General features: G+C 42.3%; 1 protein-coding gene across 2 annotated transcripts in view; it reads left to right on the top strand.

Moving 5' to 3' along the window:
• The window catches only part of TLN2 (talin 2), a 1508116-nt gene that overhangs the window by 1021147 nt on the left and 474728 nt on the right, over positions 1-12241 (top strand). For both annotated transcript variants that reach the window (XM_078684194.1, XM_078684193.1), the window contains exon 23: positions 11615-11909. In XM_078684194.1, the coding sequence (XP_078540320.1) occupies positions 11615-11909 (295 nt within the window). The remainder of the gene's footprint in view (positions 1-11614; positions 11910-12241) is intronic.

The following is a 12241-nucleotide window of genomic DNA, read 5'->3' as shown; positions in this document are numbered from 1 at the left end:
ATACTCTAATGGGGGATCTGCTGAATGAAATAATGTTCATGTTTGACTTAGGGTTTGCCAATGAATTAGCACTAAAACCCACACCCTTTGTCCCGACATTTGTTGGTAGAGGTTTGACTATTATTGATTTTATCATTGCCTCCAGTAATCTAGGACATAGAGTCGTGACGGTTACTAACATTCCACTGCCTATAAGTGATCACCTTCCCCAATGCCTTAAGATTGTAGATTTTCTCCCGGACCCATCTACGGCCGCGCCACCTGTTGAGGCAACGGTTGATGTGGTTCTAGGGAGACAAAATGGCTATTCACTTAGCTGGAGTAAAGTAATCCCCTCGACTTTTTTCAAAGAACTGTGGGAGGCGTGCTCTACTAGCTTCTTGATCTGTCTGGGGCATAACTCGAGTGGCGAACAAATAATTGACCACTTTGGCATAATAGCCGAAAACATAAAAAATAGTTTAAGGGTGGAGTCGAAGCGTAGAGGTAAGGGCCCTAGGACCTGGTTCGATAATGCATGCACCAGGGCTCTGAAAAATCTAAAATATGCAGTGCATAGAAGCCCCAGGGACGTGGGTGAAATTAGAGCATGCAGGATGGCATATAATCAGGCCCTTTCAGCAAGGAAATCTGCATTAAATAAGGAGGCCATTGACTCACTCTGTGAGGCTTCAAAGTCAAAAAACCCTGCTGCCTTTTGGAAAGTAATCAACACTCCTCTTCCTTACGAAACCCATAAGGCACGCTTGGAGATCGCCATTACTGAAGACAATTGGGTGGATCATTTCTCCAATCTTTATAAAGCACAGGTTGATATTCATAGTAGCAATTCATCTACCAGTTGGGCCTTGGAACCAGGCATAAACCTGGTTGTTTCACTTGACGAGGTAATGCTTGCCTTAAGAGCTACTAAAGGAGGGAAGGCAGCAGGTCCTGACGGGATCCCCGCGGATATTTTTAAAGAAAACCCTGAAATTTGGGGCCCTCTGTTGGTACAACTTTTTAATGCGGCCCTATCAAGGGGCCTAAAAGAGTCTTGGTTCACTTCAGTCATCGTTCCCATCTATAAGAAGGGCGATAGGAACAGCTGTGCCTGTTACAGGCCCATCTCCCTTCTCGATTCCTCAATTAAAATTTTGGGTCGAATAGTGCTGGCAAGACTCCAAACCTGGGCGGAGGAAAATGAAATTATGAGTGACCTCCAATTTGGTTTTCAAAAAGGGATTGGCACAATAGAACAAGGCTTAAATCTGATGTTGTTACAGCACAAATATATAAGGATCAAGTCGGAACGCTTGTATTTTACCTTTGTGGACCTTTCATCAGCGTTCGACTGTGTGTCGCACACTAAACTATGGGCAGTTATGAAAACTTTGGGTGTGGATACGATCATCATTTCTTTCCTGAGGGAATTGTACAGTGGAGCCACAGCATCTGTCCGCTACGGCAGGGGGGGCGAATGCTCCAGACAATTTAGTGTGGGCCGCGGAGTGCGCCAAGGATGCGTTTTAGCACCTTTTCTTTTCTTGCTCTATATTAATGGGCTCGAGCACCACCTGCTGCACGAGTGCGGGGACATGCCCAGAGTGGGGAGGAGGGCAATCCCCGCACTAATGTATGCGGATGATGCTGTGCTTATGGCACGCACTCCCCGGGCGCTGCAAAAACTAGTAGTAAGCTTCGAGAATTTTATGCTTAACCTAGACCTGCTAGTTAACTGTAGCAAAACTTTTACAATGAACTGTGGTTCCAAATCATGCAAGCCGATGAAACGTATAATTTTAAATAATGTTCCTCTAGACAATACCCCAACTTTTTCATATTTAGGTATTTTATTTCACGAGTCTGGTTCTTGGACAAGTGCAATTAAGGCAAGAACTCTTTTATTTATGAAAACTATCATGGCTTTACAGAATTTTGTAAGAAAACTGGGCAGGAAGCCGATAAAAGAAATGATAACTATTTATAAAGCAACATGTGTATCGGTGGCTATGTACGGTTCAGGGCTGTGGGGCTATTCAAACGTTGATCCAATCCAGGTTGTGGAAAACAAATTCTTGAGGGAAGTCCTTGCTGTCCCACAGTGTGTGGCCACTTTTAATTGTCACGCTGAACTTGCCCTAACGCACATAACTGATATTATCAAAATCCAACCCATTTTGTTGTGGCACAGGGTATGGACTACAAATGAATGTGTTATGAATCGGGCTTTACTACAGGACACCCTCAATTTGGATCATGTGGAGAGATCGCAATGGCTTGCTTACGTTAAAAGCTTCTTGACGGAGATTGGGTGCTATTCTTACTATTTAGATCCATCAACACTGGATAGCATCTCAAGGCGCTCACTGAAGGTCCTCTGCTTGGCTCATCTAGAAGCTAAGAGGAGGAGAGCTGAATCTCTAAAAAATTCAGTACAGTCACATCTCCTAACCTTATGCGAGCTTAAGTCCGTACAGCCATATCTATCCCTGCCTATGACAAACTATGATCGTTTTCTTTTAACACGATTTAGATTTTGTATATTTTTTAGATTGGTGTCACTTCCAAAAATGAACCTATGGACACGTACTTTACCTCTCTGCCCATGCGATGTCACCTCACAACAGTCAGATATCCATATCCTGTTCTTTTGCAGATTTTATACTGCCTTACGTAGAGAAATCATAATCCCTTTTTTAAAAGAAATGAATTTTACCAGATGCCGCCCAGCTTTCTTAGAGCTCCAGAGAATGGACACGGTTTTATCTGTATCTGTGGTTTTAACATTTTTAAAGAGTGTTTTTAGTACGGAAACATATGATAACAGAAAACTGATTAATTCATAGTTTTTCACTCCGTTTTAAAACATTTATTTTGTTGGTCCTCTGTATTGAACCTACTTCAAAAGCTGTAATTATTGCAATTTGTTTTGATGTTTGTCTCTTTCTTGGTTACTTGTTTTTTAACCGAATAAAGATCATTGAATCTGAATCTGAATCTGAATCTAGTCTCCTTTCTGAACTTGGGTCTAGGGATATTAAGCCTATTTCCACTGTGGAAAGTTGACTTGCCTCCTGTGGATTACATCAGATCCTGTGTATTCAGATGAAGCAACTGACTTATGCTTGTTGTCTAGTTAATTGGAGTGCTCTTATATTGAAAGGGATGGTAACCAGTTGTGAGGGGCTAAACTGGACTGCGGACTGGTTTCCTGTGGTGGGCCACTCATACAGCTTTGCTTGGAATGGTCCCTAAAGAATTGTCTTGCTAGTTTGAGAAATAAAACCATTTTGAAGGTATCGCTACATAGAAGTATTGTGCATCACGCTATTTTGTCTGCTGTGTACCATAGTAATGATGCACAAAATGTTCTTAGTGTCCGTCTGTCCTTTAGTCTCACATTGTGCTGAGAATGTTTCTTATTGGTATTGAAAGTTCTATCCTTTTACTTCACATCCCGAGAACAATGCTAGGCAGTGGTTTTAAACGTTTTCATGTCTTTCATGCCAAACCTTTTTGAATAGAATAATTTGTCCAGTCAGCACTCAAAAAGATGTAATAATTTATCACAATAAATATCAAAAACAGGCCAAAATAATGCAAGGAGGCTTGAGAGCAGTTACTCAAGGAATGCACGCAGAAACGGGTCTTAAGTAGTGCTTTTCAAGTTATCACAATTAAGACCTGCTAGTGAAACATTGTAAGTGAGGTCAGAGGTTGGAACCTTGAAGGGCTGGTCCAAAATGATATCTCTTACTCTCTAGTTTACTTTGATAAATTGTGTAGAATAAAAATACACTTACATTGCACAACGTTTTGACTATAAGTAATGATTATTTTCTTACTCTAACACATTTTAAATGTAAGGCAGGAAATGATGTTTATAGTTTTTAATCGAAAACACATTTTCCTAAGAAGACAGGCTAGTTTTTAGTTTTTCAGAGTCACTTGTGAAGTGGCTGAGGAAGCTTGCTGCATGTGTAGTCTTCTGTTTGCGTTGCAAGAGAAGCCACACTGCAAAGATTAAAGACTAGTAGTTTAGGGAATAATTTGACCAAAATACTCTTTATTGTAGAGTTTCTCAATGTGTGCATTGTATATAACCTGTTTAATGCCAAAGGGGCTGTGGAACAATTCGTTGTTACTCCATTTTTTCCTTATTCCCAAGTTTTTACACTGTATCCGTTTTGTATTACTCTTTACTATAGAACCCCCTATCTGTATTGCTTCATTTTTCTTTTATAATTGTATTGCACTGCCTGTAATCGTTGAAGTTCCCTATCGCTAATTGTACTATTTAGATGGTGGTTTATTAAGCACTATGAATACACAAGTGTTATCTTCAAAAGTGTCCACAGCCACAGTCCAAATCCCTTATGCCAGGCCCGCTATCCATACAATATTCTGCTTTGACCTTCTCTCGAGATCTTCATTGTTGACCTTTTCATTCTGTTCTGTGTGCAGTATTCGCTTGACCTTCTTGTAGAATTGGGATGTCAGTAACCTAATACATATGGTAATTCCTCAGACTCATTTAGACACAGCTGTTAAATCTTGTGCTGCGAGTCATAAAAGTTTGTTAGAAAGTCTTTTGAGCTGTTCCATCCACACCTAAAAGGTGCCCAATGAACTGTACTATATTAACTTAAATAGCGTAACACCTGTGCGGGTTGTGGATCTAGGTTGGTTATCATTCTCAGTACACCTAACCACCAATATGCACCCACCCCTTTCAGTAGAAGTGTCCATTCTCACCTGCCTCCTATCATTCCCCACTATTGCTTCTGTTTTCAAGCCTTGGAACCAGACTGTGCATGTAGCACATAACGACTGAACTTGCCTGAGCGCGCAGATAACATGCTATAATCTGCACTCCCTACTGACACAGACCTGCCACACACAAGGGAGCTGCCCCCTAGGAGCAGTCTGTCCTGCAGTGGATGATAACACATGACAGAGCATGGTAAACATCAGACTTTGTGTATTTGAACTGCATCACTAAGCACAGAGTTCATAACATGCCTGCTGTGTGGGAAGAATTTGTCAGGTAGGATCAGCCCGCTACAGTTGTGCTGGTAATGATTACGACAAAACGAAACCTCAGTTGACAGGATTGTGTCATCAAGACACTGAGGAACAACAACCGCTGCTGACACATGGTAATCTATAAAATAATATCCGTTGATAACTTCCAAGCATCTGATGCATCTAAACCGCAGTCTACCACCAATGAAATTAAACATAGGGGAGAAATAGTGAAGTACTATATTAATTCTAAGGCTCCCAGTTTCCTATTTTTACAGATTAATACAGACAAAAAAACGATGTGTTTCCTGTCGGTCTGTATTTATTTTTAAAAGTTAAAAAATTGTTTTTGTGAGCGACTCTCCTTCATGACTTCCTGGCCAGCAGCAGCAGAGCAGACAGGCAGTATGGGGAGTTAAAAAACAGGATGAGATTTTATGAAATGCAGGCATCTGACAATGTGTGTGTGTGTGTGTGTATATATATATGCGTGTGTGCGCACTCGTGTGTGTATATGTGTGTGTATATATATATATATATATATATCAAAGCTCGAAGGTGTCCACCTTTGAGTAGCACGCGAACAGCAGCTTGGTTTATGTATAGGTGAGGACGGGGATCCACTCGTAGACGCCGTTCCGTACGGGATCTGCCCGACGCGTTTCGAAGCTCCATATGCTTCTCTTCAGGGGCTTTAACGGAAGCGGTGTGCGCAACCACCGACCCACTTCTCCATTTTATATGCAACACACCCACCGATGGGAGGCTCAAATGAGACTGTGCATTCTGGGAAGTGTGGTCCGGGAAGCACACAATCAAGTCCTGTATGGACTCCACAAGTGGGCCCGTCCTCGATTCCAAGTACGACTGCTGCTTCACTTTCGTGACCCCCAGGGTACCGGGGTGGTGCATACTCCGCGGCTGGACGGCCGCGTATAAATCAAAGCTCGAAGGTGTCCACCTTTGAGTAGCACGCGAACAGCAGCTTGGTTTATGTATAGGTGAGGACGGGGATCCACTCGTAGACGCCGTTCCGTACGGGATCTGCCTGACGCGTTTCGAAGCTCCATATGCTTCTCTTCAGGGGCTTTAACGGAAGCGGTGTGCGCAACCACCGACCCACTTCTCCATTTTATATGCAACACACCCACCGATGGGAGGCTCAAATGAGACTGTGCATTCTGGGAAGTGTGGTCCGGGAAGCACACAATCTAGTCCTGTATGGACTCCACAAGTGGGCCCGTCCTCGATTCCAAGTACGACTGCTGCTTCACTTTAGTGACCCCCAGGGTACCGGGGTGGTGCATACTCCGCGGCTGGACGGCCGCGTATAAATCAATGCTCGAAGGTGTCCACCTTTTTGAGTAGCACGCGAACAGCAGCTTGGTTTATGTATAGGTGAGGACGGGGATCCACTCGTAGACGCCGCTCCGTACGGGAATCGAGGACGGGCACTCTTGTGGGGTCCATACAGGACTTGATTTGTGCTTTCCGCACCACACTTCCCATAATGCACAGTCTCATTCAAGCCTCCCATTGGTGGGTGTGTCATATGGAAAATGGAGAAGTTGGTTAGCGGTCACGCACGCCGCTTGCGTTAAAGCCCCTGAAGAGAAGCATATGGAGCTTCGAAACGCGTCGGGCAGATCCATTACGGAGCGGCATCTGCAAGTGGATTCCCGTCCTCACCTACACATAAATCAAGCTGCTGCTCGTGTGCTACTCAAAGGTGGACAACCTTGGAGCGATCATATATATATATATATATATATATATATATATATATATACCCACACACGTTAACAGATGACAGCATTTCAGAAAATCTTACCTTGTTTTTTAACACTATATATATATATATATATATATATATATATATATATATATTCATATATATATATTCATATACATACATATACATACATAATTTACCTGTGGGTGTAGTGTTTTATTATATTGGATTCGACAGGCATCAAAGTATGAGTGCATGTTTGTCAGTTAGATATGTGTGAAAATATACCATTTTATGATGTTATTTATTCTCAAAACACAAGATAAATATTCATAAATACCAATGAGATGAGCAAAAAATCTACATGGATAAATACAGACGGATTTGTTAAAAAACATAAATACCATAAAACTGGGAGCCACAATTAATATCCGATATATTTGGAGTGAGACAATTTGTTGTGTATTTATGGAGTTTTAGTGGTTAGGGGAGACCTGTCTATAGCAAGATACAGGTTTATATGTAGAAAGCATTTGTAAATTGTCCACTCTCGAGGGTGGTAATTACTATAGCCCTTCCTTTTGCTACGGGTTGTCCAGCGCACTTTAGTAGAAAGTGGTCCCAAAATATGAATGAAATTACAGATGCTGGTTCAGATTTTTCTGTCAGTGATGTTCCTCGCCCTGATGCCCAGCTGCTGCAATTGATAAAGAACTCTCTCCTATATTGATACGCTATTCTGTCATAATATAAGAGAAGTCCGTGCAGAGTAAGGTTCGGTCACTCTTTAGCAGTATACTATACATCATTCCTTTTAGATTCAGATGAGAAAATGTTGGTGAAGGGGTGTCTATAATGGCTTTTACTGATTATGTCCCCCGGTCTAGGCTGTTCAGAATATTAACTTATGACACTATACAGTCTCTTCAGCCTCAACTCATTTACAAGCCATCTTATTCCATTCATTGGGTTTATTTATCATTTAAGGTGTGGTAATAGTTAAGGTATTCACATTTTGGGGACAGTGCCTCCCTATTTTTAGCAGGAGCAGAGTTTTTCATCAGTATATTTAATGTGCATCGGGCCAGGTACTCACCCCCTGCCCTTTCTTTCTGTTCCAGGTTCTTTCATTATTCGTCTGCGTCCCCTTTTCTCCCATCATCAGTTACTTCTTCTTGTTGAATTCTTGGACCTGCACAGAAAAATGCCATTCTCATTGACATGTAGTGATTTAACCTGTGCAATTCCTGTAATCCACAAGTTCACAGCTGAACAGCATGGTTCTTAAATCTCAGTTCCCTAGACAGTGGCAGGATTTCCATTTAACCTGTCATCCTCACTTTCTAAAGAGAAGAGCTAGTGAGGGTTTGATGGAGCAGTAGGATTACTGTCAAGTGCTCCTCATGCCTTCCCAACCCCTCAGTTGCTCCACTCTACAAAGAGTTGGGGGTACCACTCGGTTATTGTCAGTGGAGCCTTCACTTACTCCACCGATGGGAACCCCTAACGCTGCGATTTAGTCTGCTACACGACTGCTGGGTCATAGTCACAGCTGTCCTGCCCATCTTACTTGCTCATTTTCTAATGGGTGCCTTTAAAATGGAGGCAGTTTAATAAACCTTCAGTGTTGTACAGGCTGCAGCTGTGGTGATGGTTCCCTTAACAGCACAGAGATGCTTGCCATACAGTGCAGGATCTCTAAGCAGGCTGGACCGTCCGCTAAAGTTTCAATAAGGCCCTTAGCTTCTCCTTAGTGTTAAAGAATGATCAGTCCAGAACTTTGTCTATAAGCAGAAACTGTTATTTTGTGAGCCTTAGCGGAGTGTTATGTAAAACGTTTCAATGTGGTGAACATTACAATGTTTCTATGAAATGAAATGAAATGAATTCGTACTTGTATAGCGCACTTATACCCTGAGGTTTCTTGGTGCTGTACGCATACCGCTGTGGAACCCTTCCTGTCTTTTCCCTGTGAAATGCCCCCTCATGGTCACCTCCAAGGTGAAGCCAGGCATCCCAGTGCTGTTGGGGCCGTTGTGGAGATTAAGCAAGCTATTGCCCAGAGTCACAGAGTGGGACCCATGATTAGACTAGGCACCGAGGCGAGAATTATCAGGTCCGAGCAAATTGAGCCCAAGACCCGCCGAGGCGGGAATTGAACCCTGGTCCCGGGCCAGACCTCTGCATCAGGGTCTGCCGTTTTAACCATTGAGCCACACTTCTCCACACTTCTACACTTTAACATATTTGTGTGAACTTCATAGCTTGTGACAATTTGTTTAAAAAGGTGAACTTGCACAGAAAATATCTGCATATGTTTTACATTATGGATGTATTTGATAAGAGAGACGTGAATTATCTCTCAATATACAAAATACTTCACATTGGACGAAGCAGAAGATAAATCAGGACCCTTGGCAAAGAGCACAAACTGAGTTCCCAAAACTTCACTGGGGAAAATAAAACTTTACACATCTTTTTAAAGAATTAAGGCAAAAACAGGCCTTCTTTAAGAAGCGCTGCCAGCCCCTTTTTCCAGGAATGTCACATTATAATGACTGTATACCTTTACTTCGGGATTTCATCTCTTATATTTGGTAGATACAGCTTACCATTTTAAAGTGCAGCAAGTTTTCAATCTTTAAATGTCCACGTTTGCAATAGAAATATTAAAAGGGACAATCAGAAAATCCAACAGTAGTTTAAAATCCAATCTAATCCACCCCATGGTTTCATGGGAATATTTTTGCACCTTAAGGCATTCGTGCTGTGTGTGTTATTAACTCTTTGGATGCTGATGACGGAACCGCTCTTTCATCAGCTGCGGTGGCGCTGTGCTGATGACGGAGCGATTCCGTCATGGCCCGCTCTCCGCGCCTGCGCTGGGCGTTCCATTGAGCGGGCGGGGCCATGACGGAACCCCTCCGTCATGAGCACAGCCCAACCGCGGCTGGTGACGGAGCGGTTCCATCACCAGCATACGCCCGCCGCGCGGCCACCCCTCCCCCTTAGCGCTGCGGCGGAATAGCCGCCGCAGTGATGTGGTTAAGGTGACATTTCCCCACTATCGTTCTAGAACTCACCCAACATTCCACAAAACAACTTGAAATGTTTCAATTTCATGTTGTGACGACTGTGCAATAGTTAGACACTGAGAACTTCCTTGTTGGGTTGCACAACTCCTATACCACCCTTCTCTAAATGCTTCTCCATTTCATCTGTGAGATCTCCCTGATAATTATATGTGCTCACAGTCCTTTGTGAAGGTGCTTACTTTGTACCCTAAGGATGGCAACAACAGCTTTTTAAACCTTCTAATTTGTTGTGCGTTGTTAAATTGGTCTCATATAGGTTTAGGTCCCTGCTTGTCATTTTGAACGCTTCCTCTAGCAGCCGTCTCAAGGACAACAAATTAGATGATCCAGTAAATACCCATTTGTGTGCCTGTTTTAGAGGACATTGCTGAATATCTGGAGAAATCTCACAAAAACCGAATAAAATCCCCATTTTTAAGATTGTGTTTGTAGAAAGTCCTCCAGAAAGATGATGTTCTGGCTAGTTGGTGATATTGTTTAGGGCCACAGACTTGGGTGTGGTCTGCCTGCATCTGTAGAGGATGGTGACTTTACTGATATGAGCTGATGATGCTAGCCGGTAGCAGCGTGCATACATTGAAAAGGAGGAGTGGCATCGAAACACCTTGTGATACCCTGCACGAGATTGATCTGCTGCTTGGTTGTTATATGCTGATGTGGGTCTGTTAGCATTATTTCACAAGTAAAGTTGTAATCCATTCAAGAGCCACTTTCATCACCCCTGTCCATTCATGCAATTACTTGAGCAAATCTGTTGTCAACGTCAGAGCCGGTGCACGGGTCAATAAGAGCAAAGGCTGGTTGTGTGGTGCTATTCATCCAGGGTGATCAGACATTTCACATGGAGGGATTGTAGTGCTAATTACTCGCACCTAAACTCTGTTGTGATGAGCATTGACTATTCCATGAATTCCAGGAGCTGCTTTCCTCCCTCTTTTAAATGTTTTTAATATAATGGCAAGTTCGACATTGGATGGTAATTGTAAAGGTTGTTTGAGGTCATCATAGGGGAATTCTTCTAAATCAGGGTGATTACTGCTGTTCTGAAACATCCTTGGAGGAGGCATATATTGATAGGTCTATGACCTCGGGTGTCAGAGTGGGGAACAATTACTTGAGTCGTGGTGCGGAGCAAGGACATGGAATGTTTAATGATTTTGTTTTTCATAAATAAATCCACTTCCTATGTCAGGTTTATTCTCGTGGAGGAAGCCACATCATTTTTCTGGGAAGGGTGGTTTTGGTGGAGCAAAGATATGCTTTTATGTTGTTTTATACCTACTCCATGATTTTTTAAATCTATTTCATATGAAGGACAGGAAGTCTTTTCAAGCAATAGATTGTTGCAGTATTTTAATATAACTACAATCCTATTAATACACTTATTACAAAATTAGAAATGACACCATTTAATAAATATTGAATTTCCCCAACAATATCTAATTTCACAAACTAAGATATATTGTTATGCGGCTAATACGTTCTTATGTTCCAAGCTATGAACTGATAAATCAGTTTCTGGTCTTGACCATTTGGTTGAAAATGTTTCCAACAAAGTTTGGAAGTAAGTCCTTTCAGTTGCATGGAATCTAGTGTGCGGTAAGAAAATAATCAGGATTGGCTGACTTATGGTATGATTTCCTAGTTGGAAGCTCAGGTAGATCTTATGACTTTTTTTATAAATGTGTCAGCATTAAGATTCATGGGTGAAATATGCAAAAATGTACCTTTAAATAGTGGGAATCAGAAACATCCTGTGTCTGCTCATTCTCCTCTACAGGTCGTAAGTCCCACCATTAGCTCTCCTGTGTGCCAGGAACAGCTAATAGAGGCCGGAAAACTTGTGGACCGTTCAGTGGAGAACTGTGTGAAAGCGTGCCAGTCGGCAACTGATGACACTGACCTCCTGAAGCAGGTCAGCGCAGCCGCCAGTGTCGTCAGCCAAGCACTGAACGATCTACTACAGCATGTCCGACAGTTTGCTAGTCGTGGAGAGCCAATTGGGCGTTATGACCAGGCTACTGATACCATTATGTCTGTCACTGAGAGCATATTCAGCTCAATGGGAGATGCAGGTAAGCGGTTCAGTTTCTTAGTTTTTGGTCTTTTTCATTTACAAAATGTTCAACTATTTCAGGAATGTTTGTTCAACTGTTTAGGATAGTCCTCTTCGCTCACTATCATTCTAAAAGAGTGTGTTTTATTTTTCCATAGTGTTCTGCGGGTGCTCCTTGCCCATTGTATAACTTAAAAATGTCTCTACTAAGAGTCATGGTAAATAGAGCAATTGTTGGTCTCTTATACTGTTTGCCTCACAGGCACTAGAAGTAGGCAGTTTGTGAGTTCTGCAGACCAAAAATAACCAAAGTTCTGAAGGTGAATGGGCAATAAATATGCCTTAAATTTT

The sequence above is a fragment of the Lissotriton helveticus genome, chromosome 3_2 (assembly GCF_964261635.1).
Source record: "Lissotriton helveticus chromosome 3_2, aLisHel1.1, whole genome shotgun sequence".
Taxonomy (NCBI): domain Eukaryota; kingdom Metazoa; phylum Chordata; class Amphibia; order Caudata; family Salamandridae; genus Lissotriton; species Lissotriton helveticus.
This window is presented reverse-complemented; position numbering and strand designations above follow the sequence as displayed.